The sequence below is a fragment of the Pezoporus occidentalis genome, unplaced genomic scaffold, assembly GCF_034315485.1.
Source record: "Pezoporus occidentalis ecotype Australia unplaced genomic scaffold, CSIRO_AGI_Poc_V1 ctg66, whole genome shotgun sequence".
Taxonomy (NCBI): Eukaryota; Metazoa; Chordata; class Aves; order Psittaciformes; family Psittacidae; genus Pezoporus; species Pezoporus occidentalis.
Window position 1 is genome coordinate 456,057 of NW_026916009.1, and position 27,403 is coordinate 483,459.

Below are 27,403 nucleotides of genomic sequence, written 5' to 3' on the forward strand. Positions count from 1 at the left end.
AAATGGCCGAAGCGGTTCGTTCCGAAGATTGCCGAGCGCACACGTCAGCGCGCAGCGCACGTCTCTGAGGCTGATCGCTCCGGAGATTGCCGAAGGAGACACCGAGAAGTGGCGGAAATACCCGAGGCGGCCGCCATAGAGGCCGAGGCTGAGGGCAGCCTGTTTAGCGGCGGGGAAGGCCGAGGCGCTTCCGCCGCTAGTCCCGCGCCAGGTAATGGCGGACGCCGCGGCGGGGACGGCTGTGGCGCCTCCATAGCTCGGGATCGGTGGGCTGCGGCGGCGCCGCCATGGGCGCCCTGCTCCCGTCTCCTTGCTCCTGTCGCCGCTCCCGGTGCCCTTGACGGGCTCGGCGGCGGGCTGGGGGCTGCCCGGCGGGCAGCGGCGGAGGCGCCTCCAAGGTGACCCCCGCGCCGGGCAGCGCTACCGCTGGCAGTGACCTCGGCCCCGGGGGCGGTGCCTTGGCGCGGACCCTGAGGAGCGGGGCCTGGGGGGACGGGGCGGGCCGGCGGCCCCGCTCTTGGCCCGCTGCAGGCTGAGGGGCTGCCCCTCAGGAGCCTTTGCGTTTGTTTGTAAACGCGAACCGGTTGCGGTGGAGCTGTCACCCGTTCTCAGTGGCGCCTCTTTCAGAGTTAGTACCTTGAGCTGGGCTGCCGGCTGTTTGTCGTGGTTAACGGTCACCGGTTTTAGCGTGAGGTGACATACCTACGTGTGAAGTATAAAAAGAGAACCAGGCCTTTCAGTTTATGAAACTAACTTCTTATTCTCGTATACAGGCATATATATGCTTTTTGGCAGCTGGTCTGTAAGTTTTTGGTCTGCGTGTTTGTCACGTGTCCGCAAACATTTACACTGATAAAAACCTTATGCTGTTTTCTCTCTTACCAAAGCACCATGCTTCGACTGCTTGCTGTCCAGAGGACCTTAGCTGGGGTCACCCAGTCCTCCAAAGTATGTGGTAAGTGTCTCTAGTTTGTGTGTGTGTGTGGTGGTAAAATTAACGTGTGTAATTGACTTATTGAAGGGCATATATGCGTACTTCACTTGGAACTGTGGAGTTCTGCGTTGTGCTGTTCCTGGAATTCTATCAGTACTGCGTAAGATAAGGAGCATGGGGTCTGATGGTTTGCATCTAGCAGTAACTGAAGGGTTTTGTTTTCTTTTTCTATTTCTCTCAGGGCGTACAACTGCAACAGCAGCCAGCAACCAAATAGAGGTGTTTGTGGATGGGCATCCTGTGTTGGTGAACCCTGGAACCACAGTACTTCAGGTATGGGGAGTAGCATGTTGAATTGTTTCTGGATTCCCCATCTCACTTCTTGGCAGAATGTTTTATTCTATATAGGAAAAAAAAAAACAAACAAAACCTCTTTACATTGTTCTTTGCTTTGTTCAGCTGTGTTTTCACTGACTGTGATGTAATTTCATGTGGCAGAAATCCTTTGGGCAGTTCAGCCCTTATTTTCTGAATGCATGTAGCACGAATCACAACTGCAAAGATGTATGCAATGCAGTAACGGACTTTGAGAAATCCTGGTTGAAATTCTAGCTTTGAACCATATGTGGCCTCATAGTCTTTCAGAACCTGTTAATTTTGTATCTTGTTAACTTGGTGTCTCAGGTAATTGAAGGCTTGTCTCCTTTTGGTTATTAGTTCTTATGATTCAGAATGCTGATCCTTTGCTTCTTTTGGTGTGGGAAAAAATGAAAGCTGAATCTCCTGGCCCATACTCAGCATTGCTGCTTCTCAGGCCAAATTTTCAAGTCGATATTTTTCCAGTCCAACTTCTCTTTAAGAAGCCATTAAATGGGACCATAGTATACCGAGTTAGGGCATTAAAGTACACAATGTACAAAATACATCATGTTTTGGGTACAAATTACTAATTTGTTAAGGCATTAGAATGCCCCCAGCAGGAGTCTAGTGTGAAATTTTCTTAAATGATGTTTTTTTTTTAGTTTTGCTTACATGTGTTTTGTTTGTGGGTTTTTTTTGGGGGGTGGGGGGGATTAGGGGGTGGCTGTTGGCTTGTTTTGGTGGTTTTTTTTTAGAAATAATCAGAAAAATCTTGTTAGTTCTTTTTTATTGAATTCAGTGGTATTTCTTCTGGCAGGCATACCTAGTGCTATAGCATAGACCCCACCAGCTGTGGGGATTTTACACAGGAAAGGACGTATTTATCTGCTCTGTGGAAGTCTGTGGTCTCTGTCCTCCTGTCTCTTTTTCACTCATGTTGTGGAAGAATGTTTGAGTTTTGGATTCTACTGAAGTTGATGAGTGACTGTGCTCGAGTAACCTCTATAGAGAGTGTCCATGTTGCTGAGTTATCAGAACTCATTCTTGTTTCCTTTATACTTTTCAAATTTTCATTTTGTGCACTTTTCTTTAAATTGTCTGTTCTTTAAAAACTTACTTGTATTGCTAGTGTGCTGTCTATTAGAGAGAATTCTCTCTATTCTCTAAAGAGAGGTCAGTTCTCATTTCTCCAATCAGTTACACATTTTGGAAAAAATATATTTGTAATTGATAACCTGACATGTTTCTGCTTGGTCACAATCTTTTCTTTATGGTCACTTAGTAAAGTGAAAGGGCAAAGGTACTATATTCCTGAGTACTAACACAGTTATTCTTTGAATAACTGCATAACATTTTATGAGGTGGAACTGAAAGGTCTAACTGAAATTTAGTTTTCCTTTGGTTTTTATTCATTATAGGCCTGTGAAAAGGCTGGAATTCAGATACCCCGGTTTTGTTACCATGATCGTCTCTCTGTTGCTGGAAACTGTAGGATGTGTCTTGTGGAAATTGAGAAAGCTCCAAAGGTATTGTGTGTGTTTCATTGGGAGTGCAATTTTCTGCTGTGCTTAGGGCCTAATTAAGTCCTGTAAATAATTGTTTGTGCTCTTATTAGCACACAAATTGTTGTCATTCAGCTGCTTGAAGCAGCTCTTTTCCTTCTCCCCATAGGACTGCAGTGATTGCCTATGGGTCAAAGTCAGTTCTTGGGTTATTCCAGATTATTTTGCTCCTGGACATGAGTATTTCATGGCTGTGTGCTTTCAGTCAGATGTATTTTTATGTTCTATAAGTCAGGCTTCAACTGCACATTTTCAGCTGATACTACACAAATAGTAAACTTCAGATACTGTATGAATTCAGCTGTGGAATCAGTGTCCACAGTTTTTTTCTAGCCAAGTAGAGATTGCAGTTGCTTATTAATTTATATTTTAATGCATTGATGTCTGCTGTAAAATAATAGACTTCTGGATTGAATGCTTTCTTCAGCGGTATTAATCTATGCAGATAGTTGAGACGTTCTTTTGGATTTCAGTCTTGGATTACACATCTATATTCACAAGTAAAACCCTTTAGCTCACCTTAACTTGAATTCCATAGTTTGACCTTTGTATGTCCCTGGAAATGTTGGATTACCACTACAGATGGAAGACAGGATGATCTGTGTCAAGATGTGACCAAAAAGTAGAAGGAATTTGTTTCTGAGCAGATTTGTTAAACTTGCAGTAATCTTGTGAAGAATTTTATTCCAGAACTTTTTTGTACAGGCTTTGTCCAAATAAATGTCTCATAAATGATGCATACTCTGAACTTCAGTTCTAGAGATTTTCCAGATCTCTGCTGATTCACTTTGATATGATTTGTATCTGTTAAAACTGACTTTCTTCTTTCTGTAACTACTTGAATTGGAACCCAAAAGTGTAAAATTTTCAACTTTAAAAATATTTAAGTCATAACTAATTTAAACTTTTTATATAGCAGATTACTAATAAATGTGGGTTCTAGTGACTTGAGTGGTTAGATTTTCTTCTTTTTTTCTTTGCATATATATTTCTATTTCTGTAACATGTTAATAAGAGATGCCTGTGTCAGAATTCTGGGGGAGGGAGAGCTTGAGGTTTGTGCCCATGTTGAGAAGAAATATTTTATGTTCATGCCTGCTTTTTGTGTTGATTGCAGCCAGTTGCTGCTTGTGCTATGCCAGTTATGAAGGGCTGGAACATACTGACAAACTCTGAGAAGTCAAGGAAAGCAAGGTACCTTTCTTCTAGCCTCCTATAGCTGACAAGTGTACTATCTGCTTAATGAGGTAAACTTGACACTAACTTCAGTTCCTGAAACCAACAGAGAGGGCGTAATGGAGTTCCTGCTGGCAAATCACCCGTTGGACTGTCCTATCTGTGATCAGGGTGGAGAATGCGATCTGCAGGTACAACATACAATTAAATTTTGTAGACTTATGTATTAATACTCTTGTCTTAGGTGCAATTGTGCTTTCCAGCAGCCTGGATATGTCTGTTCTCTGTTGTCTGTTCTAGGATCAATCAATGATGTTTGGCAGTGACAGGAGTAGATTTAGAGAGGGAAAACGTGCTGTGGAGGACAAGAACATTGGCCCATTAGTCAAAACAATCATGACTCGGTGTATACAGTGCACTCGATGTATCAGGTAATGTTCTTTATTTTTCAGTGGAGAGAGTACTGAGCAGGTTGTTACTTGTGAAAGAAACACTATGACAGGCAGTCAGTTTATTAAAAACTATTTTTCTCACTGTACGTAAGGATTTGCTTCTGGTAGGGTCTGATACATGATGTCCTAGAGCCACCAGACAGCTGCATACAGGAAATAGAGATGGCCAAAACATTAAAGTGAAATCAGAATACTACAGGGCAGAACTGTTTCCATGGTGTTAGTACCAGGATGGATTTTAAAATGTTCAGTGACTTCTTCAGCCACAGCTGCAAGATTAGTTTTTCTTGGCAGCCTCTGATAGCTGTGTTTATGCTGTTCCTTAGTCCTGAGGTTCAGTACTGGCTAACTTTACCAGAGGGAAAAGAATACAGTGTACCCTCTTAGTTCTAGAAAGACCTTGTTCTAGAAAGACCATGTTAGTTAGGACTAATCTTGGACTCGGACTGTGAAATGCAATGAGCACTGAACTGATCTGGCTTTTTTATTTAACCCCACCAAGTTTGTGTAGCCCCATTAAATGAAATTCTTCAGATGTGTAGTCCTGCATGTGATGGCCCTGCCTAATGCATCTAAACAATTGTTTTCTTCTTTCAGCTATATCAACTAAGGCTAATGTTTTTATCTTAAGAAAATTAGATAAGGATTGAAAAATGTGCTGTGTTGCTGTTTGTATATTCCAGTTTTGTTTTACATTCTTTTTGCACCTGCCAGGTTTGCTAGTGAGGTTGCAGGGGTAGATGACTTGGGAACAACCGGGAGAGGAAACGACATGCAAGTTGGTACTTATGTTGAAAAAATGTTCATGTCCGAGTTATCAGGGAATATTATTGACATCTGCCCAGTTGGTGCTCTTACTTCCAAGCCATATGCCTTTACTGCACGCCCATGGGAGACAAGGTATGTAGCTTAAATCATACTGAGGAGGCAGTGTTCTCTGTTTCTGTTGTACACTTTATCTTAGAATATATCCATCTGTGATACCAAGGGTTATCTCTGATTTTTGTTGGTAGACTTCTCCATAGGCTGAATCTAAGACAGTCTGTTACTTACTCACGTCTTATTCAAGAAAAGGAAGGAAGTTATAGCTTGTAGACTATTATTCCCTTATTTTTTACCCTAAAATGTTTTGGCCTTGTAGGTTGTGGTGATTGCTCAATAAAAAGCATATAAAAGAAAAGTCAAATTCATTAACTCAGTAATCGTTGAGGATATTATTTAAAATATTATGGGAAACTAAGCTCCTATATATATATCTAAAGCTAGAAGTACAGCACTTTTGTTTCCACCATTGTAAGAATATGGTGGTTACCTTGGTGAGTTTGTGGAGTGTGATACGATCAGTCTGCCAGGACCCCCATATTTATATTGCAGCCATCGTCCTCCATACTAGAGAGGCCTTAGCCACTTAGTTGCAGCATATGTTTCACATTCATGGATAACCTGGGCAATAGTGTCTGTGGTTAGGTAAGTGCACCCCTTGATCATGAGTCCATCTCTATGTTGAATCTATTCCTTGATGGCCATAAGTGTCTTGGGCCCAGTAAGCTACAAATAATTCACCCTTACAAATAATTCACTGCTGTCATAGGCACTTGCTCATGCTATCCCACGTACCTTGCCACTCACAACTGTCCAGCCTCGGGGCAGATCTCAGGGTGGTATTCTTAAATATAACCAAGACCTGAAACATTCAGGAGACAGCAGTAGGGACATGCTGGTTTGAACATCCTAAGAACAGTGAAAATTCTCAAGACCTATTGTAATTAGCCTGGAGGAAAAGTGGAAGAAGGTATCTCCCCCATAGATGGGCTCTCTGAGGAGAAAAGGTCAAAAGTTGTAATTATTAATAGTTTCCAATAGATGGCTCCCAAAGTATGGAGGTGATGACAGTGCTGTATACAAATACCAGATTAGTCTCACAACCAGCAATTTTATCATATCATAAGCCAGGGAAGACACATAGCAAGTAAGGTGTGACATAATGCAAATCTGAGAACACTCATAGCAACTCTGAGAGCAAATAAACCAACATTGTGACTAGTGACTATTAAACAAATATAATGAATGTTTTTAACAAATTTGGTTTAACATGGTCTGGTCATATCTGTTAACTCTTTGTACTCCATGATAGGTATCAGAAAAGACTGTTGTGGTTTAAGCCAGCAGGCAGCTAAAGAGCACAGAGCTGCTTGCTCACTACCCCTGCCTCCCTAGTGGGACTGGGGAGAGAATTGCGGGAAAAAAAAGTAAAATTTGTGGGTTGAGATAAAGAGACAGAATAGGACAGAAAAGGAGGGGAAAATAATAATGATAATTAGAATATACAAACCAAGTGATGCACAGTGCAGATGCTCACCACCCACTGACTGATGCCCAGCAAGATCCTGAGCAGTGGCCCACATCCAGCTTGGTGTCATCTCTTACGGAATATCCCTTTGGCCAGTTGGGATCAGCTGTCCTGGCTGTGTTTCATCCCACCTCTTGTGCCCCCAGCCTACTCACTGGTGGGGTGGTGTGAGAAGCTGGAAATTCTTTGACTTAGTGTAAACACTATTTAGCAACAACTGAAATGCCAGTGTGTTACCAACATTATTCCCATCCTGAATTACCACAGTGCTGTACTGGCTGCTAGGTAGAAAACTAATTCTATGCGAGCCAAAACCAGGATGCTATTGCTGCTTATATGTAGAAAACTGCAAATGGTTTTATTTGTTCTTCTAAACAGGAAGGTAGAGTCAATTGATGTTCTCGATGCACTTGGAAGCAACATCATAGTGAGCACGAGAACTGGGGAAGTGATGAGGATTTTGCCAAGGCTGCATGAAGATATCAATGAGGAATGGATATCTGACAAAACAAGGTGTGTGGGAGGTGTCTGTACCCACGTGCACATTTCTACACGCATTAAAGGCACACTTTGCACAGCCAGAAATACGGACAATAGCACTGAGTTTTGGACTTCACTGCTAATATTGTAAAGCTCTAGTGAAGATTAATGGGTAAAGCATGCTTTTAATGCTATAATTGAATCTACCAAGTCTTCTAATGTTTTTGGTTTTGTAGCATTTTGGTTTTTTTACAGTAACTTTTAAATTTGTATCACAGATTTTTTTACTTGGTTTTGAGAAGGAAAAGTTAAACTTTCAGGGGAAATATTTCTTGTGTTTCTCTTTCCTCATCATTGCAAGCTGTTAAAAAACTCAGTCATATTAAATACTTGGCATGCACAGTTATCTTTTCTCTTTAATAATGTTAGTGGTGTTCACTTAGGTTTGCTTATGATGGTCTGAAGCGTCAGAGACTTACCCAGCCAATGATCAAAAATGAGAAAGGACTCTTTGTTTATGCCTCATGGGAGGATGTATTAACTCGTGTTGCTGGTGTGGTAAGAACAATTTTCAATATATGTAGTGTAAAATTAATATCTAAAGCTGAACATGTAACAGTGATTAACATGAAAAGTTATACAGAAAAGGGCTTTAAAATTGGAGGATAGCATTTGACTTTTAATCCATTGTATTTCCACGTACATTTTTTTTTTTGAATATTATTTCCTGTTTCATGGATTGGACCATCTGAAAAAGTTGTCTTATCATGATTTTATTTGGGGCACTGGGAGAGAAAATACTTTTATTTAAATAGGAAACGAAACTGTTCCCTCAGAATGTTAGGAAGAAGCAACTTAGTCCTGAATTTCTCTGATCTATCTGAAGACTTCTTTAAATTTATTTAAATGGTGCTATCACCACTTTTGCTATCAAAGCCATTAATTCTATATTACTTATATCTGAATTGTGCTTGCCTCAGTGCTTTCTCTGTGTGGTGATTGATACTGCTGTTCAAATGAAGTGCTGCATGACTGCTCTGGGTTTTGATTAAAAATTTTATGTGGGACAAAGTAGAATTGAATAACTGTAATTGAACCTTCCTCAAGGATGATTTTGCCCATGGTACAGTAGCAGGGTTTGTTGCAAAAGCTATTGCTTCTCATATAATACTTTTGAGTTTACTGAGCTTGTGTTATGGAAGTTTGTGTTCTGTCTGCAGTTCATAGTCATTAAAATAAAAGCACTCAAAGATCTTTCTTACCTCACTACACCAAATGAGAATTGGCCACATCTGAGTAATAACTCAAGTGGGAGAGACCTGCATAGAATACAGAGCTGTTCTGTGCTTATTGTGAGCTTTGAAGGAGCTGGAGTTGCTGTCCTGGAGAAGTCAGACACTGCTGATCAGTTTGTGCCGCTCCAGGCCAGCGGTTGCACTGCTGGCTTTTGCACATCCTAATGCAGCAAACACTGGGCCAAATGGGAATTTATTGCAATGGTTTCTCTTGCTTATGTTTAAATTTTCTCTCTCTCCAGCTTCAGGCTGTAAAAGGTAATGAAGTAGCAGCAATTGTAGGAGGACTGGTGGATGCTGAAGCACTAATAGCTCTGAAAGACTTACTCAATAGAGTAAATTGTGATACACTCTGCACTGAAGAGGTCTTCCCTACTGCTGGAGCTGGGTAAGAGTCCAAGCAAAGTTTGGTTGTAATTAGTACGTTAATAAACTTTCCAGTCTGCAGTTGATCTCATGGTAAGAAAGATTCTGAAATGACTAAGAATAGTAATTGCTGATGCATTAGCAGGGTTTGTTTAAATTTACAGTATTCATTTATAGAGAGTATTTATGGATTGTTAGTTCATATACAGCCTCTATTAGAGCAAGGGCTGCACACTACTATGTGTTGAGGTTGCTGCAGTTTAATAGTAGGGTACTGAAAGCCAGTTACACTCTTGTAAGTTGGATAATTTATTTCTATTTGTGTTGTGAAAAATGTACTACAATTAGGATCTTGAAAACTGTGTAATAGCAGATGAAGTTTGTGAAGGCTGTCAGTGACTGTAAATGTAGGGAATACGCACTTTGTAATTCCTTTAATGTTTTGCTGTCTTGATACTCATGAAAGAGAGAGGTCTGCTCTTTTTTTTTTTGGGTAATTTGGATTGAGAAAACTCTTCTTTCCCTTTCTCTTCCAAAATGAAGAATTATTTTGTGCATCTAGAATTTTTATTGCATATTCATTCCTTTACTTTCCTGAATTCTTATACTTTTTCTTTCTTACATCTTCTTGTTATAGCACAGATTTACGCTCCAACTACCTGCTTAATACCAAGATTGCCGGAGTGGAGGAGGCAGATATCCTGCTTCTGGTTGGCACCAATCCACGCTTTGAGGCACCACTTTTTAATGCTAGAATTCGAAAGAGGTTTGTATTCCTTGGTGGTGAGTAAGCATGCAAATCCATCTGGGTTTGATGCAGTGCTCAGGTGGAGCTGCAGGCAGTAAATTGAGAGCATTCATCCAGATGGACTCACTGGATTTAGTTCACCTTTTAGTAAATGGAATGGTGATATATGTGTAGAAAAAGGGGGTCTTTCTCCCTGTAGTTTATAGTTATGTTTTGTAAGCTCGCTCTTTGACATTTATGTAAGTTCATATACTCAGACATTTATTCCTTTGTTACATTACACAGACACTTCAGATTTTCTTAGAGAAGTTTCTTAAACCATATTCCTTAAAGAACAATTTTTCAGCATCAGTTTGCTTTTTGTACTGTTGTTGTAACAAATCAGACTTGCTGATTTTAGAAGCAGTTATTCAAATTTAATGTTTTTTTTGACAAATAATGTGGCTTTCCCAGACTGCTGAACATAGCTAATACAACTTTAAGAAGATATGTCAGCAGGAGACAATGAGCTTTAGAAAATTCCTGTCCTTTTTAATGCTGGGATCTTCCAAAATACATAATTTTAAACAATAGTGGCCTTAAAAGTTTGAGAGGAAAAAAAATGCAATTAAATTTATGAACAATTCATTTTTTTTTTTTAATAAGTCTGTGCTATGAGAAGCTGCAAAAAAGGAGAAATTTCTTACCAGCTGAAGCTCTCTGTTCATCTAAGAAATAAGTGGATTCCTAAAACTGTGAGCACTGTCAAATTTGGAATCGTTTCCTCATAGAGATGGCTTTAACCTCAATTCTGAAATAGATAACAGTTAAGTCAAGCTAAATACACTTAATAGTAGCTGTAGGTGTGGGGTTTAGTTGGATTTTTGCCTAACACCAGACAAGAACGTTTAAGGTTGCACCTCATTTTGTGCAGCTTTTTCTTCCCTGAATTGGCAAAAGTTTGAGGATAGGAGGCAATTGAGTTATGAACTTACCATATAAATCGTATTGCTGCACTGGCTCCAGAATGTACATAGAGAAATAGGCCTTCTAAAAAAACCTAAAGTTTTCTTAGACGTCAGAATAATGCTAAACTGCATGTTACCAACCAGTGAATGCCATGTAAATTCCTTTGAAAGAATTGGTGTCCTATTTCAAGTTATTGTTAAAATCATAATTAGTGGGTTTGGTTGAGTAAAACTCTGTGTTTCTTTGATTTTTATGAAACATTTATAAAATGTTTGCTGTGTTTTCAGCTGGCTTCACAATGACTTGCAAGTGGCCCTTGTTGGCTCTCCTGTGAATCTGACCTACACATACCATCATCTAGGAGAGTCTCCACAGATACTCCAGGAGATTGCTTCTGGAAAACATGCATTCTGCAAGGTACACACAACTTAGGGGTGTGACTGATTTCAGATTTATTGGATTTGGATTCCCCCCAGAGATAAATTTGAAGAGAAGTACCATGTTGTGTATGGGGCTGTTTGCTTTTAATCACATGCAGAGATGAGGTAATGATTAGTGTGCACCAAGTATGTGTGAACTATTTAATATATTCAGGTGTGTAAAACTTTGCAGTGCAGGAAACTTCTGAATATTTCTTGATATAAACCAGGCTGTTTCAGCTGCTGGTGTTTCTACTTAAATGTCTGGTTATCAAGAGTATAGTTCCGTGTTGACATGGTAGCATCCTGCTTATAGTACTTTCTCTTGGCTTTATCTCTAAATGAAATAATGACCATTTCAGAACCATAGTTTTGCATGGAAGACTTATGTAGAAATGATGGGATTTATTACTTTATCTGCACCGAGAATTGTCTTCAGAGCCACGGAATGAATTTCTTGATTCTTTACTCGCACAGGTCCTTAGTGAGGCCAAAAAGCCAATGGTGGTGGTAGGCAGCGCAGCACTGCAGCGCGGTGACGGAGCAGCTATCCATGCTGCAGTTTCCACCATTGCACAGAATGCGAGGACTAAGAGCGGTGTTGATCCTGATTGGAAAGTCATGAACATCCTCCACAGGTTTGCTTCAAAGCTTTTTGGGGAGGAGCAACTTTCGTTCACGCTGGGCCTTAACATGTTACCACAATCTATGCAGTGCACATTTCTTGGTTTACACACAAGCAGCTTATCAGGTTAGAACCTGTAGGGAATATAAAACCCAGAAGTACAAACTTGCAGAAACTCCTTAATAAAAGTGTGTTCCTTGGCCTGTCAAGATTTTCAGGCTCTCCATGAAATTTTATTAATCTATTATATTTAAAGATACAATTTAAATTCAAAGGTATAGAATGCAAGAGAGCTTAAAAACATAGCACAGTGCTCAGCAGAATGCACAGCAGACCAGGGTTACTTGCTAAGTGATGGCTTTTTATCTCAAGGAAGAAAAACAAAATGGAAAGAGTATTTAAATAATATGGTTTCTCACAATATTTCTTTTACTGTGCAATTTCTTAACTGAATAGTTAATAAAAAAGCTTCAAAGCTTTTAATTTTAGGGCTTGTGATCTTAGTTACTCAGTTTATTGGGATATTATTCCTTTTAAGAGGCAAGCGCCTCTTGGGACAGGCCTTCCCCACTCTTTCTAAAACTCTGTCAAATTGGCGATCTGTAAAGGAAAAGTTATTTCAGCAGTTGTAGTGGTGCTCAGATTCAGAGACTCAAACAAGTCCTTCTGCCAAAACCAGCTTCATTGATGTGAAACTAGTATAGCAAGAGCAGTGCTTGGTCCTGCTTGAAACTTGAATATAAAATCCTGCTGTTGAAACTGAAACATTTAATACCAAAATACTCACGAGTTAAAGACTCGTGATACCTTTTTTACATGGGGTTTGTCAGTCTTTCATGTTAGTGTTTGATGTTACCATCCTCTCTACCTTAAATATAAAAAGCAACAACTTACTGGAACCTATATGTCTGACTGGTCAGACAAACGAGCAGCACTGAAAGGAACGTACTCTGTACAGAGAGAATCTCTTTTCTTTTAAATACAATTGGAAGTCTGGCACCTGATTATGTAGGATTATGCAAAATTCTTTTTTTGGAAAAGAAAGAGATTGCCAGAAAAATAAGAATTATTATTTCATTCTTTTAAAAGTATTTTTATGTGTGAATAAATTAATAGTGATAAAATAGTGGCCTTAAGTCTTAAGTGCTTCAGAGTAGATAATGGTCTGGTAGCTGGTCTTTTATCTTCCATGTGAGTGCCCTAAATTAAAGGCTGTTGAGTTCAATACATAACTGAAAGGTGAACCTTGATGTTCCAGATGACAAGTGAGCTGCCTGCCACTAGGCCCTGACCTGGAATGTCTGCCTTTATTTTTGCTGTCCTATCTTAAATAAGTGAGATTCACTGTGAAAACTTCAAATGGCATTACTTTGTCAAAATGCAAAACCAACCTGGTATTCTGTTAAATACTCCTGTCAGGAATTGTCAGCTGCCTTTATGCTTCTTTTTTGTCCTGTTAATGTTAAGAGATCTCTTATATCCCTTTCAAATATTTGGTTAAAAAAAAGAAGTTAGTTTTGTTCTGATGGTAGAGGAAGAATTATGAAATAACTTAAAGTCATAATGTGTTTGTTCCTACAGGGTTGCAAGCCAGGTAGCTGCTCTGGATCTGGGTTTCAAACCAGGAGTGGAAGCAATTAGGAAAAATCCTCCCAAAGTCCTGTATCTCTTGGGAGCAGATTCGGGTTGTATAACACGTCAGGATTTGCCAAAGGATTGTTTTATCATCTATCAAGGTGATTAGTAGATGTAAATTAAGAAAGGTTGCTATCTAATAGTTAGAGAGAAAGCTGAAACAGTGGCGTGTTCTTACAAACACATCTGACTCTTTGATAAATTCTAGCCTTTATTTTCTGCCAAGAAGTGGAACTTAAACACGTAACTTGAGATACTGATTACTTATTTCTTGGGTAAAAATGAGAAACTGTTGATGAGTAGTAAGGGAATATCTCTTGGAATAGCTCTTTGGGAGCATGGCTTCAAACCTAGCATCAAAACAGCACTGGTTCCCAGCTGTTCTATCATACCAAAACATGGTCTTTTCTTAATTCACTAAGTATCTGTGTTCCAGGAACCCCCAAAGCTGAGTGACTGTAGAGACTAAACTAGCACTTACTACTGCTTGTAGTCCATTTGTTCTCTCCAGAGCACTAGGCAAGTAAGACCTCAGGGCAGTCAACATAATAGCCTTTATATTACTGGTTAAGCAAGCCTCAGAAACTCATTTTTACCAAGAACACAGAAATTTTGTATTGTGTAACTAAAGCATTTCTTTTTATTGTGACTTACTTACGTCTTCCATGGCTGTGTACTGTTTCCTCTTTCCGTGTATTTAGGACATCACGGGGATGTGGGAGCTCCCATGGCTGATGTTATTCTCCCAGGAGCAGCATATACAGAGAAGGCAGCCACATATGTGAATACTGAGGGTAGGGCCCAGCAGACAAGAGTTGCAGTTACGCCTCCCGGGATGGCAAGGGAAGACTGGAAAATTATTAGAGCTGTCTCTGAGGTACTGTTCCTGTTATAAATGGCTTCTAATAAAAGTATACTGAGAGTTAAGTTCCTTTTATATAGTGTTTCCAAAAAAGAGGTACATTCTCAGGGCAATACATGAGTGTAGTCTTATGCAGTAATGTTCTGTATTGAGTCCTTTGTTAATTCTGTGAGTTAAACGATACTGTTTCCCTTTTGAGGAAAGCACTAATACTGTAGCTGCTGTATGCTATTCGAGTGCATAATGGGCGAAGTTTTGTCTGCAAATTTTAACTGTGGGCATCACAAGTCTAACAAAATACTGTGACTTTGCTTCAGTCTGTACATTATAATTGCCTGTGTTTAGGAGTCTGGATTTTTCCTTATTTTACTTTAGGTATGTTAATGGCTTGGTAATCTAAATCACTGTGAATTAAATCCCTAGACTTGATGGCATTTCTTTCTGTGATGCTCTTAGTTGGCTGGTTTGACTTTGCCTTATGAGAACCTTGATCAAATACGGAAACGTTTAGAAGAAGTATCTCCTAATCTGGTTCGATACGATGATGTCGAAGAGGCTAACTACTTCAACCAGGCAAATGAACTGTCAAAGGTAACTGAAACTGAAGCATCTGGGCATGATTTAGTGCTGTTACACAGCTTGATGCTTTTTGAAGAAATGGGCCTTCTTCATATGTAATAAGTACCACACGCATTCTTTGACCTGCACCGAATGCAGAATTCACCAAGCAAATGTGAATTCCTGTCATAAAGCTGACTTTTTTTTTTTCCTTTCCTGCCACAGTTAGTGAAGCAACAGCTTCTTGCTGATCCCCTTGTTCCACCTCAGCTCACAATAAAAGACTTTTATATGACAGGTACGTGTAGTGTGACCTTTTCCATTCTGAAATCAATACATTTTACTTAACTTTACAGGAAGGTTCTTAGGAGGCATTTAAAGCTTTCCTCTAAGATATGGAGGATTTGGGTCTTCTGACGAAACAAAATTTTTCTAATAAAATCATCTGGAATGGCTGTAAAGTACAGGCTGTCAGACTGTATTTTCAACTAAGTGCTTTTCCTTTATTCTCTTTGTATGCAGTCTTCTAAATCTCTTTTATATTGTGCCATTTTGAAAACAAACAGTTATAACACACTGATGTGTATCTGGATTTCTTTTTTTCAGATTCAATCAGCAGAGCATCCCAGACAATGGCCAAGTGTGTGAAAGCTGTTGTTGAAGGTGCTCATGCAGTAGAAGAGCCAGCCAGCTGCTAGAAACTGATCAGACTGCTGCCACCTCCATCCAAGTATTTGTTGCAGTTAACTGCTGTGACTGATAATTTTATTTTTCAAAAATCTATCTGCTTGGTCATTTTATTTTGTTTTCACATTTTCATCAGTTGAAATAGTCCCATAATATTATAGGACTGTTGTTATGTTGGACAGAACATGCAGCACTCAACATACTGTACTCAAAGGCAGAGTACATGATGATTGTATACAAATAAATTATAGTACCAAACAGTCCACTACCTGTGTAATTCATATAGCTCACACTTCTGCTAGAAAAGAACTCAGTAAGTAACTTGGGGACTCTTGTTTGCTAGGAACAAGTCTACATGGCAAGTACTGGATTTTAACCTTCTCCCAGAGTATCCAGTATCTTAACTGTAAGCATTGGTGAGGGTGTGAACGTTCTATTTTTGTAATGTGCTGTCAGAGCAAGCTGAGCCTCTTTTGTGTAAAACATGCCTGGTTTACGTCAGTGTTCAGACCTACCACTGCTTAAGATACTTGCTTCTCCATCTTGTCTCAGCTGAGAAACTACTCATGGAGGAAATCAAAATTGGTTTGAAGTCATGAAAAAGAAAAGCAGTTTTCACACAGCTTCCTCATTGAGCTGCTTTAAGAATTCAGCAAAAAGATAAGGCCTTTGGCTACACCAGTTCAAGTACAGACTAGATCTCAGAAGAGTTTCTCTGTGATATTATAGCAAAGTGGGGGAAGAGGTTGCATGTGGTGGTTTTTTGATTGGTGGTGGTTTTGGGGTTTTGGTTTTTTTTAAGCTTTAGAATGACTTCAGAACAGAGATTCCTCTTATTATGTTAGTTAAGTCTGGAAGAAGGATAGCTTCCTCTTAAACAGGTTACCTGGGTAGTAAGGTTTAGAGCAATCCTTCCAGGAATCATGCAAACGGGAACAGTATCATAATGCCATCCCTTCCGACTTTATTAAAAAAAGAAGTTGCATGAGGAGAAGCTTCATTTTTTCAGTGTAGAATAATACTGAATGCACAAGAGTGCTGCTGTAGAAGCCTTGGCTTTATAAAAATCAGTTTTACTTCTGTGCTTAAGATTTTTCAGTAACAAACAAGTAATGTTTTAAAAAGTTTTCTTCCTTTTGCCCAGAAAGAAAACTCTTCCTGGTTATCCTTGCATAGCATGGAGTTCTCACACTAGCTGACTAAGTCTTAAATGTTGGGCATGGACTCGGCTTCCCATCTTCCAGTTACCAGCAGGGTCAGTTCTCTTGGTGGTAGGAAGACAACTATTCACTTTATTCAACGATACTACCATGCATGTAATTAAGACATCTATAAATACTGTAGTCTATTTTTAATGGCAGTTTGCAGGACCCCCTAGTGTGCATGTCCACGTGTGGCCAAATGTTGCAAAAACCTTCATGTTGTCCCTGTGGAACATTACTTCTTTAGAAGGAAGAGGGGTTTATGGCAGGGACATAGCAAAAGAATGTGTGTGAGAACATATGCCAAAAGCAAGGCAGTTGGCTTTTCTAACAGATGGTGGGTTTAAGAGGAAAGGGTGCAGCTGAATCCTGTATTCAGTAAAAAAATTGGTTCCCAGGTTCCTTAGGATGAAAACCTTGGGGTTCTTCCTGAAAATCCATGTTGTACAAACAGAGGAATAATTTCAGCTGTGCAATAAGTCAGTTATCACTTCTACATTTCAAAATTTGTGACGGTTCAAAACTGTTAGAGAATCTTTTTTTTTTGCCTCACATCTTCACAGTGTTGCTTAACTCCAGGAGCTCTGGCACATGAGACTTTTTGGGGTTCTTTTTTGAAAGCTCTGCACCCTTCAGTCAGTCTGTGTAGGAGACCCTTATTTCTATTCAGGAAGTTTCCAGCCCTTACCGTGAAAGACAAGAAGGATAAGAAGTACATGTGGTGCTGTCTGTCCTGCTTCTTCCCTTTTACCTCCCTAGTTACTGAGTATAGACCTTTTCAGCTGAACTGGGTAATAGCAATAAGCCTGTCTACAGATTTGACTGTTGAAAACTATATAGTAATGAGAAATCTAAATTAGCACTTTATCAACTGAGTTACTGTGTAGACCTTTCCTTATCTCTTCTGTTTGCTCTGGTGGCTGGACAGTCAGTGTACTTGTGAACTTTTGTCCAGCTACCAATAGAAGGACAGGGGTATGCAAAGGAAGAGAAATGACAGAGTATTGAAGCAAAAGTTATAGAAACAGGGTTATTCATGCAACTTAGTTCTGTTTATTAAGTTTACAGTTAATGCTCATACTTGCTGGTTCTGAAGCTGTAACCTCAGATTAAAGCAGAGTATTATGAGAAGGTGGCAATAAAAAAGCTGGGATAGTGGGAGATGAACATTCTCAAAGTACTCTTGACTGTTTAAGGGCTTATTAGCTAGGCAGTACATTGCCTGAAGGGTCAGTTCTGCTGATGCAGCTAACCTCCCAGTTTAGTGTTGGCAGGTACATTTATCCAGACTCTGTTAGGGGTGGGCAGGGAGTTTATCCCACTTTATTTTAAAGCCAAGACCAGATTTCAAGACCTAATTTCCCAAATGCAGCCCTAGTACCACCTGGTGGCCAACTGGCAGAATATCTCTCTGGCTGCATCACCCGTTATGGTTCACTAACCTTTATCTCTGCTTCCTGTACACTTCTGCCTGCACAAACAGCATGACAAAGAACTGGCATGTGTCTGGGACACAGATGGATAGGTTTAGTCATTAAGTATCCTCTCCACAAAGCACTGTGTAAACACAGCTCTTACATACAATCAATTACACCCAAACGTGGTTTAGATTAAATGTTGTCTTTATGTAGCCTTGTCTTCTGCAGAAGGCTGTGGGGAATGGAGAAGGAAAAGGGTATGTTAATGCAAGGTAAAACCATACTATGCACTTAACATTTCAAGCAAGTTTAGGGCAGGTTAACACCAGCAGTCAGATTAACAAACTTCATCAAAATACTGCAGGCAAATGTAAGCATCTTGGTCTAATGATACGATTTTAAAACAAACAAAAGTTTAAAAACCCTGTTCAACAGCCACCTTTCTGGAAGCACTGGTGTACCATGGGTATATCCCTACAGTCCCAGAGGGAGACTGCTTTAAATCCTGGCTGATTTAGTGAGCTTCTTCGATAAAAAGAAACCAGAAAATGTGGTCCCAAATGGAAGTCAAGCCAAACTGAAGTATGTTCTCAGCAAGACAGCCAACAAAACTAGGCCATTCATCGAAAGTTATAACTGACTTTTTTATGCATTCTGAAGCATAGCTCAAGGCAGAAAAGGAAGCGTCTGCAGCATTTCCCTGGGAAGCAGAATATTTGAGATCAATGCCCCTTCTGATGCTGATAAAATCTTGAAAGACAGTGTCTGCTCTCTTCTTGGTTGGGGGATGTGCTGTGTGTTACTGTCGAAGCCTATAGAAAAGCAGCTCAGATTCACAGAGCTAAAAAAAAAGTAGAGTGGCAGCCTGGCATCAACCTTAATCCAAAGAGAAAAGGTAACAAAACCTCATCTCCATCCCTGTCCCCACAAAACACTCCAAACAATGGCTAATCCAAAACATTCTCTTCCAAAACAAGACCATCCCAATAACGATTTGTTGTGTTGCCCTTAGAATACACAATTAGATGAAGTCACCTCTAGTAATGAAGGGTTGAAAGACTGACTCTTTCAAGGCACTGACAGGACATGCACAGAGAAAGTGCTAACAAGCAAACTGATAGAACAGGACTTGATTGTGACTACCATCATGGAAAAAAAATCAGCAATAAGTAAGCATGGAATTAAGGAGAGCAGGAGAAGTTAACAATTTCACTGACAACTGAAGTAAGTTGTGTATCAGGATACATGTTCTAATGGGGTGAGTTCTCCCAGAGTTACCCAAGAAGCTGCCTTGCTCAAGAAGCAGTTTTTAAATTCCCATTAAAAAAAAAACCTATTACTAATATGTCACTATATATTATCATATAATTATTTATTATTATTAATTATGAAATGGGCTCAGCTGCCTTTGGCACTGAAGTTTAGAGAGTCACATGGAAAACTCTGTTCAGAAACAAACATTGACTCCTTCACTGGGAGGGGAGGTCATACAAATCACAGTCCTCTCTGTTGTGTCTTCATCCAAAAGCCACTTTACAGTAACACATATTAGCTGATTGAATGATGTCAGCAATGTGTCCCAAAGTACCTGGGTATCCCCAACAATGCACAGCCGAACATAACAGAAATGGTGCAGGGTCATAAGCAATGTACACAAGCCCCTGCAGTTCAAACTCTAACGTCAGCAAAGCCTGCTATACCAAACACTGTTAATGTTTCCCACTGGCATCAGTTCACAGTGTCTAATGCTGAGAACCCTACTGAGATTTAGAGGCCTCTGTGTAGCAAGACATATTATCTGGTAGAGACATCTCCTCCCTCTGGTGCTAATACTGAATTTTGAATATACTTAAGTGTCGTAGTTTAAACCCAGTCAGGTAACTCGTTAACTCACCTCCCCCCCTTCTTTCCCTCCCCCTACTCCCGGAGGGATGGAGAGGAGAATCGAAAAGAATGCAACTCCCACGGGTTGAGATAAGAACAGTTTAGTAACTAGGGTATAACACAGATCACTACTGCTACCACCAATGATAATAATGATAAAGGAAATAACAAGGGAAGAGAATACATCATCTCACCACCAGCCGACTGATAACTCGCCCCCCCCAGCCCGACCAAGCTCTGACCGATACCTCCTCCAACCCTGCAGTCTCCCAGCCCTTCCGGCTCACTCCCAGTTACCTCCTGGGCATGACGTGCTGTGGTATGGAATACCTCTTTGGTCAGTTTGGGTCAGGTGTCCTGTCTCTGCTTCCTCCTGGCTTCCCCTCCTCCCTGGCAGAGCATGAGGCTCACAAAGTCCTTGGCCAAACCAAAACATCCTTGTTATCAGCTCTGTTCCCGAGCTGAAAGTCAAAACACTGCACTACACCAGCTACCAAGAAGGGGAAAAATGACTGCTACTGCTGAACCCAGGACATTAAGTAATATTTCAAAGAAATAATTTCATTCCTTCTTGTCACCTTCTGTACACCTGTGACTATGTTTGAAATGGATCAGAGATGAGAACCATGCATCAAAAGGGAACATACTAAAAGCAAAAAAGCTTCATAGGTAACAAATAACTTATAAAATCCCCTGGAATCTCATGACCCTGGACAGTAATTAAGCCTCGTGCTTTGATGTTAACACCAACCATTTTTGAAAAAACCCTGTCCTGCATGCTTTTCATGTTTCAATTATCCATCACAGGCTATTCCACACCTTTGTTGAAAGCATTTTATGGCTACTCTCAGAAGACCAAGGGATCGTTGATTTAGTCCACAGTGGGAATTCTCATCTTTCCAACCTGCAGTGATGACCAAGACCCGCTCTATCCTGAACGTAAATGAACAAGTGAACTAATAGCAGAAAGAAGGACTGGTGATGAAGTGTATGGCTTCTTAACTGCTGCAGTTACAGTTAATGAAATGCCAATAGACAGCAGCAGATAGTAAAATTACAGTAGCATACTTTGAATTAACAGTGGGTTTTCCAGTAAAATGGGACTGTATTAGAGCATTCTGCTGGGGCAGTTTATTCCATTCATTTGTCCTCTAATTAAAGAAGCCTTCATCTACAGATGCCTTTCATGTACTCTGGACAACCTTCCCACAAATAACAGTCTTACTATTTTGTCTTTGCTGAGCTTTAGGAAGACAATACCATTTATTTAATGTAGAGCAAAATACACATTGATGATGAACAGATTAGTAAGTCTTAGTTAATTACTATTTTCAGTACAGTTCACAATTAATGATATTATTGTGCAATAGCTAGCATGCGTCTGCTCCCAGTTGGCTATTTAAATATTAGTATATTTAGAACTATTTAGTTCCGCAACTACGCTCCTACTGAAATCCACAGCTGGTTATGAAATCAGCTATCAGATGTACTAGAGACAACCACTGCAATAAAATGGTCATGTTAAACAACTGTTGAAAAGTAACAATAAGCATTTTTCAGTAATACTACTGTGCTGGGCTTTACCAGTTAGCTTGACTCCAGAAATTACCACAACCAAACCAACCAGTACCACATAAAAGCTGCTGCTCAAGATGCTACTTAGAAAAATGTATCAAGATTTTTGGTATTTATTTGTCACCCTTTTCAATGTTTAAATACTACAAGATCTTCTATGGAAATGTGGCTGTATGTAAAAAAGTCTCTAATGAACACAGAGTTGTTCCTCCCTTTCACAATATTCACCTGCATTCTAAATAAACTACTGATCCCTTTCACAAGCATTTGAAGATGCTGGAACTGTTCTTTCGAGGAATAATGCCAAGACGCTGACGTTATAACACTATTTGCTGAAAACCTCAGACTCTTTACCACATGCAGAGTCTAAGTCATGCTCCAGAAATTCCTGAGGTCTACACTTAGGGCGCATATGACCTTGTGAGAGAGTCAGGGTTCATTTCTTGATGCACCTTCCTCCAGTAACTGGTATACAACCTAAAGCATCTATTCCATTACTTTTATTAGACTCACAAAGCTTATTCACTATGTCACTGCCCTCTGTCTCACTATTAATACTGGTGAAACACACCAGCAAAGGATGCCTCATTGGCCAGAAACTAGTGATTTAAGGAACATTAATGTTCTGTGACCACTCTGTGCACAAGTGTGCAATGTGTTTACTGGCTGGAGCAGTTGGTCCAGGGATGTCGCCACTTTAAAGTCAAGGCAGACAGAAAGAATTTCCAGAATACAATTCTCTGTGTTTTTCAGGGGATGTTTCTTGCTTTGGTATCACGTCATCCTTGTATAGGAGTCTCGGAGTCCAATTTGTTCTCCAACGTTATTTCAGAGAACTGCTTGACTCTTATCAAAATGATGCATCTCCCTATTCAAGTCCTGTCCATAAACAAACCTTTTTTTAAATCTTCTTTTCATTCTGCATTACTAAAACAAGCAGACTATGCTGCTTTAGGGTGTTACATTAACATTGTATTGCCAGCAAAACAAGTAAAATAATATTTGCAATTTTTAGTAAGTTACTGAAAAAGCAAATCCTTTTAATCCTCTCAGGTAAATAAACAAAGTTTGTTAAATAAACTCATCCATCTAGAACATACAGTTCTACATACATACATACAATTTCTCTGTTGAATGATTACACAATAGTCCATCTAACTCAGATACAGTAATTTTCTTCTCTTTACTCTCCTCCTTAAAAAGCTGTTTTTTTTAAGACACTAAAAAATATGTGACTTCAGCTTTTCTATTCTATTTTCTATTCCAAAGTAGATTCAGAATGTTTCTCAGTTCCCTTAGCATTAAGTTTCTGGCTTTGCAATTAACACACATCAAACAGATCTCAGGATGTCACCAAAATGTGTAATGCTACTATGATGCATGTTTAAATATAGGCATGCAAGTAATCGGATTAAAGTCAGCATCTGCAAAGTCAAACACATAGCCACAGACAGGGTTTACTACTGTTTCTGTGTTCAGGTTCTCAACTGCTTTCATTGCCATTTCTCTTAACATGTTGGATCATCTGCACCCCATTATAAAAAGAATAAAAATACTAAGATGCCCCTCAGTGGGCTGTACAGATATTCTTAATAGTACCACAGAAAGACTCAGCATAGGCTGGTTTTTTATGGTGTGCCTTCTCTTCCCAAAACACTAAAAATACTGCAATAAAGAGAACTTGAATTACAGTTGAATTATACTGAACTGCAGTTAAAAGAAGCAATCCTGTTGTTTAGCATAATACCAGATACAAGAAATCACTTAGGATGGAAACTTAAATTTGGTACTCTAGCAAAACCCTACCGACTTTTATGTAAGAGTTTTAATGCAAGTAAGTATTGAGTGACTCTTCAAACACTTTTGAATTACTAATCAGGCCTGCAAGCAATTGCAAAACTGGGATCTGAGAATTTGGCCCTTTATTAAAATAAAATAAGATGAAATATTAGCTTAATGCTGCCTTTGTTGAATTTCTGAATCGACTGAAATAATTTTAGTATTTCAAAAGTGTGTTTTTTAATTATCCCATATATGACCAACATTTGTAATCCCTGTCATTCCTGTAATGAATTTCAGATATGGAATAGAAAAGTATTTTTGCTTAAATATCTTACAAAAAGAATCATTATACTTCGTGCTCCAAAGCACACTATAATGACTGGCAAGATTATGAAGTACTCTAATTATTGCATTACTTCTACACAAAACACAAAATCTTTTAAAATACAATCTAGGAGCAGCATATTTGATTATTTTTCAGTTTTCTAATGCCAGAGCAGAATAATGCATTTAATGGATTAATAATCTGATACAGAAAAACACCTCTTACACAGTAACTCCACCAAATGCAACACTCCACAATATTAAAAAGTGCTGGGTAGACTAACCATGATTTAAAAAAATTCCTGCTGAACAAAAACACTGAAGAAATTACAGAATGATTTTAAAGAGCTTCCAGTCTAAAAAGTTTCCAAACTTGGAATTACTTGAAAATAGTGGTGAGGTTCTCTTTGTCTAGATGTGTACCTACTGAACAGTTAAGTCAGGATGTCTGAAGGGGAGATGATCTATAGAAATCTGTTCAACTGTTGAAAGTCCTGGCCAAAGTTTAAAGTATAAGGCATATATATATTTTACTGAGGGTGATCTTGCACTCTCATCCCTGCCTGTGTCAGGGGTGTTGGAATGAGATGACCTTTAAGACCCCTTCCAACCTAAAACCATTCTCTGGTTCTACACAGTTTGACTTAAAGACCAGCTGACTTTGAATTCAAATATAATTAAAACTCATTTATCTAAATGAAACCCCCACTATAAACACACAAACCACTCACTATACCACCTAGGCAAACTCAGAAAGAATGTTTTGAAAAGGGAATGTATCTAAATTCAGGTTTTTTATTTTTTGTTTAAAGATTACAGTAACTGAGCTAAACCAACGTATTTCAGATTTGACAGCTGAGGGGGAGAGGTTGATAACACACTAAGTAGTAATTCAATACCTGCATTCTTATGACCTTAGTCTGACTGCAGTTCAATTAGTCTGTAGCACCTGAATAATCATTACAAATGGAAAGAACTTAAATACTTTTCTTTTTAAATGTATATCCTATTTGTTTTCTAATTATTTCCTCTTAGTTCAGGACAAATAATCTTTGCAGTTCATCTCTGAGCAAGGCTGTGCATAATTTATCACAAGAAACATTATCACAGGTCTGCTGAACACAGTGATCAATGTCTTCACCCATAGATACACCATAGCATCTCACACGGTTTTGACAACATTTCTTATATTCTTTTACTATAAATAGTAAAACTAAATAGTAAATGGTCTAATAAAAACATCTGCAACAAACAAAACCACAACTATTTTATATTACAAGATACTGTAGAATACATTTAGAGCATTTCTCAACTCTGTAAATAAGTCAGGAATATTAAAATACCAGGAACAAAGCCCCCAAATCAAAACAGTAACTTAAAAAGAACTAAAACTGATTTTAGAAGGCTGCAAAGCGCTTTGAAAGCATTAAAACCAAAACTCAACCAAATTTCTTGCTACGAGCTTTATTTTTTCACATCCCATCCTGAAGGGCAGACAATGGTACATTTATTAGCAGGTTAGCAGAATTTCTCTGATAATGTATCATAGGTTCCACTGGCATTAAATCCCCCAGAGCTCCTCTACATAACCTATTCTAGGAATAAAAAAAAACACAACCCAAAACACCAGCCAACAGAAACACCCAAACACCCCCCCCCAAAGAAACCAAAACAACCCAACACCCCAAAAGTAAAACCTTGCTGTTTTTTTTTCCTACCTGTACATTCAGTTTTATTCACAATGCTTTAAGAGAAAGACATAACAATACAGTTATGTGGAACTATCCCACATCAATCTCAGCTGTTTTACTGAAAAGCTACCAAAATAGTTACACTAACTTTTACAATTACACATTAATTTTAAATCTATCACACAACAACAACAAAGTTATCAACTCTATGCATTATAGAAAAACTTACGAATTTTTAATTTTTGAAGAAAACAGAAGTTACTAAAAATATATTTTTTACCGTACCTCCTTTAATTTTTTTTTTCCAGAAAGCTGATCTTAACAGGTTACAAAGAAAATTATTTCTTCAGCCACACGCCTTTGTATTTTATTTTTATTTAAAATAAAAAGCCACATAAATGATTAAAAAAAAAACTGGTTTTGGCCATTTGGCTCCCTCCCGCAAACTGACACTTTATAAAAACCTTCCGTACTTTTTTTCCCCCTCCCTCTCTCCCTCTTTACTACCTCCAAGATGGTAGGAAAGTTGTTGTTTTGGAGGGCAGAGGAGCCGCTCTCTGATGTTATGTCCTCGCAGTGCCTGTAGTGGTGCTGTAGGAGGCTGCTGGCTCTCTTCTTGAGCAGCCCCAGCAGCCCTGCCTTCTTTGCTGGAGAATATATTCAGGGATTCCCCTTAATAATCACCTACCCTCTGAGCACTTTGTAGTTTTAAAATAATAAAGAGCCCCCAAAGCTTCCTCCCCACAAAAAGCAGGATCTTCTCAGAGCCAGGGGGGCAGCAGCTCCACAGCACAGAGCCCGAGCCCATTCCCAGTCCCTCTGCTGGGGAGGAAACTCTGATCTGTCAGCCCAACAGAGGGAAAGGGGGGAGAGGAGAGAGAGGAGAAAAAAAAAGCAGCTGGAAAGGTAAGCCAGGCCCGGCCTGCATCCCCGGGCTCGCGTAGCGCGGCAGGCGGTGCGAAGGGTGCAGGGCGGGCGGGGAAGCGGTCTACGTGAGGCCGGGGATCGGCCGGGGCGGTGTAGGCCGCAGCGGGGGGTGAGGGGAGCCGGGCGGGGGTTCGAGGCTTTCGGGAGCCGAGAGGATCGCCGAAGGGGGGTGAGACGGTCGCCGGGGCCCAGCGGGAGGGTCGGGGTGCGGCGCGACGGCGCCTATGCCCGGGAGGTGAAGGGCGGCTGGGGAGAACGGAGGCGGCGGGGGGCTAGGCCTCAGCGCGGCGCGGCCCGGCAGCTCCGCTCCCCGCCCTGCCGGGCCCCTCGCGCCGGGCCCCGGCCCCAAAGCGGGCCGAGCCCTGCCGCCGCCGGAGCTTGGCGACTTGGGGGAGGCGGCGGGGACGCTTCGGCCGGGGCCACTTCCCCCCCCACCCCTCCGGCGCGGCGCGGGGCGAGGGGCGCCGCGGGACGGGACTGGGGGCTGGGGGCGGCATTAATTTTCCGAAAAGACTTTTAATGAGCGGCGGTGGCCGTAGGGCGGGGGGGGGGGGGTGTGTGCACCCCTTCCCCCAGGCCGGCCCGGGGCCGCCGCGGCGGAGGCGGTGCCGGTCCCGCGGGGCGTGCGGGGCCGCTCCGGCCGCGGCCTGGAAAGTTTCGCGGCGTTTTTAGGGTGCTTCCCCCGCCGCCGCCGCCGTCCGCCCCGCGGCCGTGGGGACGGAGCCGGCGGGGAGGGGGGGCGCCGCGGCCGCGGCTCCCCTCCAAGCCCGTCCCGTGCCCTCCCCCCACACACCCCCCCCCCTTCCTCCCCGTCGGTAAACCCCCTCGCCCGGGCCGGTGTCGGTCTGACTGGCCTCACAACTTTTTGGGTGTGGGGGTGGGGAAGTGGTACTGGGGGTGTGGGGAGGCCGCCAGAGTGCCCCCCCTGCCCCGTAAGCTGCCGGCACATGGGGGTCCCACACCAGCCCCGTTAGCGGGGGCGGTGAGGGACAGGAGCGAGGGGCTGCCTGGGCCTCGCCTTTGCGACCCGCCACGTGCGGGGTGGGCAGCCCCCTCAGCGCGGCCGGGGTCCCTCAGCTACCCACACTGCCCGGAGACCGTCGGCATCAGCAGGACTGGGCCAACACAGCCCCCTGGCCCCAC

The 27,403-nt window shown here is 40.8% G+C and overlaps 2 protein-coding genes across 5 annotated transcripts in view; both read left to right on the plus strand.

The window, feature by feature from the left end:
- The first annotated feature begins 9 nt into the window (after positions 1–9).
- Positions 10–15,717, plus strand: NDUFS1 (NADH:ubiquinone oxidoreductase core subunit S1). 2 transcript variants are annotated; one of them, XM_062640632.1, is made up of 19 exons: positions 10–147; positions 887–955; positions 1,176–1,267; positions 2,713–2,820; positions 3,974–4,050; positions 4,142–4,223; positions 4,333–4,463; positions 5,199–5,384; positions 7,213–7,347; positions 7,758–7,872; positions 8,852–8,997; positions 9,613–9,741; positions 10,959–11,088; positions 11,568–11,728; positions 13,297–13,451; positions 14,052–14,227; positions 14,669–14,803; positions 14,996–15,068; positions 15,377–15,717. In XM_062640632.1, the coding sequence occupies exons 2-19, from the start codon at positions 892–894 to the stop codon at positions 15,466–15,468; spliced, it is 2,187 nt and encodes a 728-aa protein (XP_062496616.1). In that variant the 5' UTR covers positions 10–147; positions 887–891; the 3' UTR covers positions 15,469–15,717. The 2 variants fall into 2 exon arrangements, with proteins under 2 accessions (XP_062496616.1, XP_062496615.1); XM_062640631.1 differs by having other exon boundaries at positions 72–211; positions 888–955.
- A 9,885-nt stretch (positions 15,718–25,602) lies between these two features.
- The window catches only part of INO80D (INO80 complex subunit D), a 45,494-nt gene continuing 43,693 nt past the window's right edge, over positions 25,603–27,403 (plus strand). For all 3 annotated transcript variants that reach the window (XM_062640614.1, XM_062640611.1, XM_062640612.1), the window contains exon 1: positions 25,603–26,239. The gene's annotated coding sequence lies outside the window, so the exon portion shown is untranslated. The remainder of the gene's footprint in view (positions 26,240–27,403) is intronic.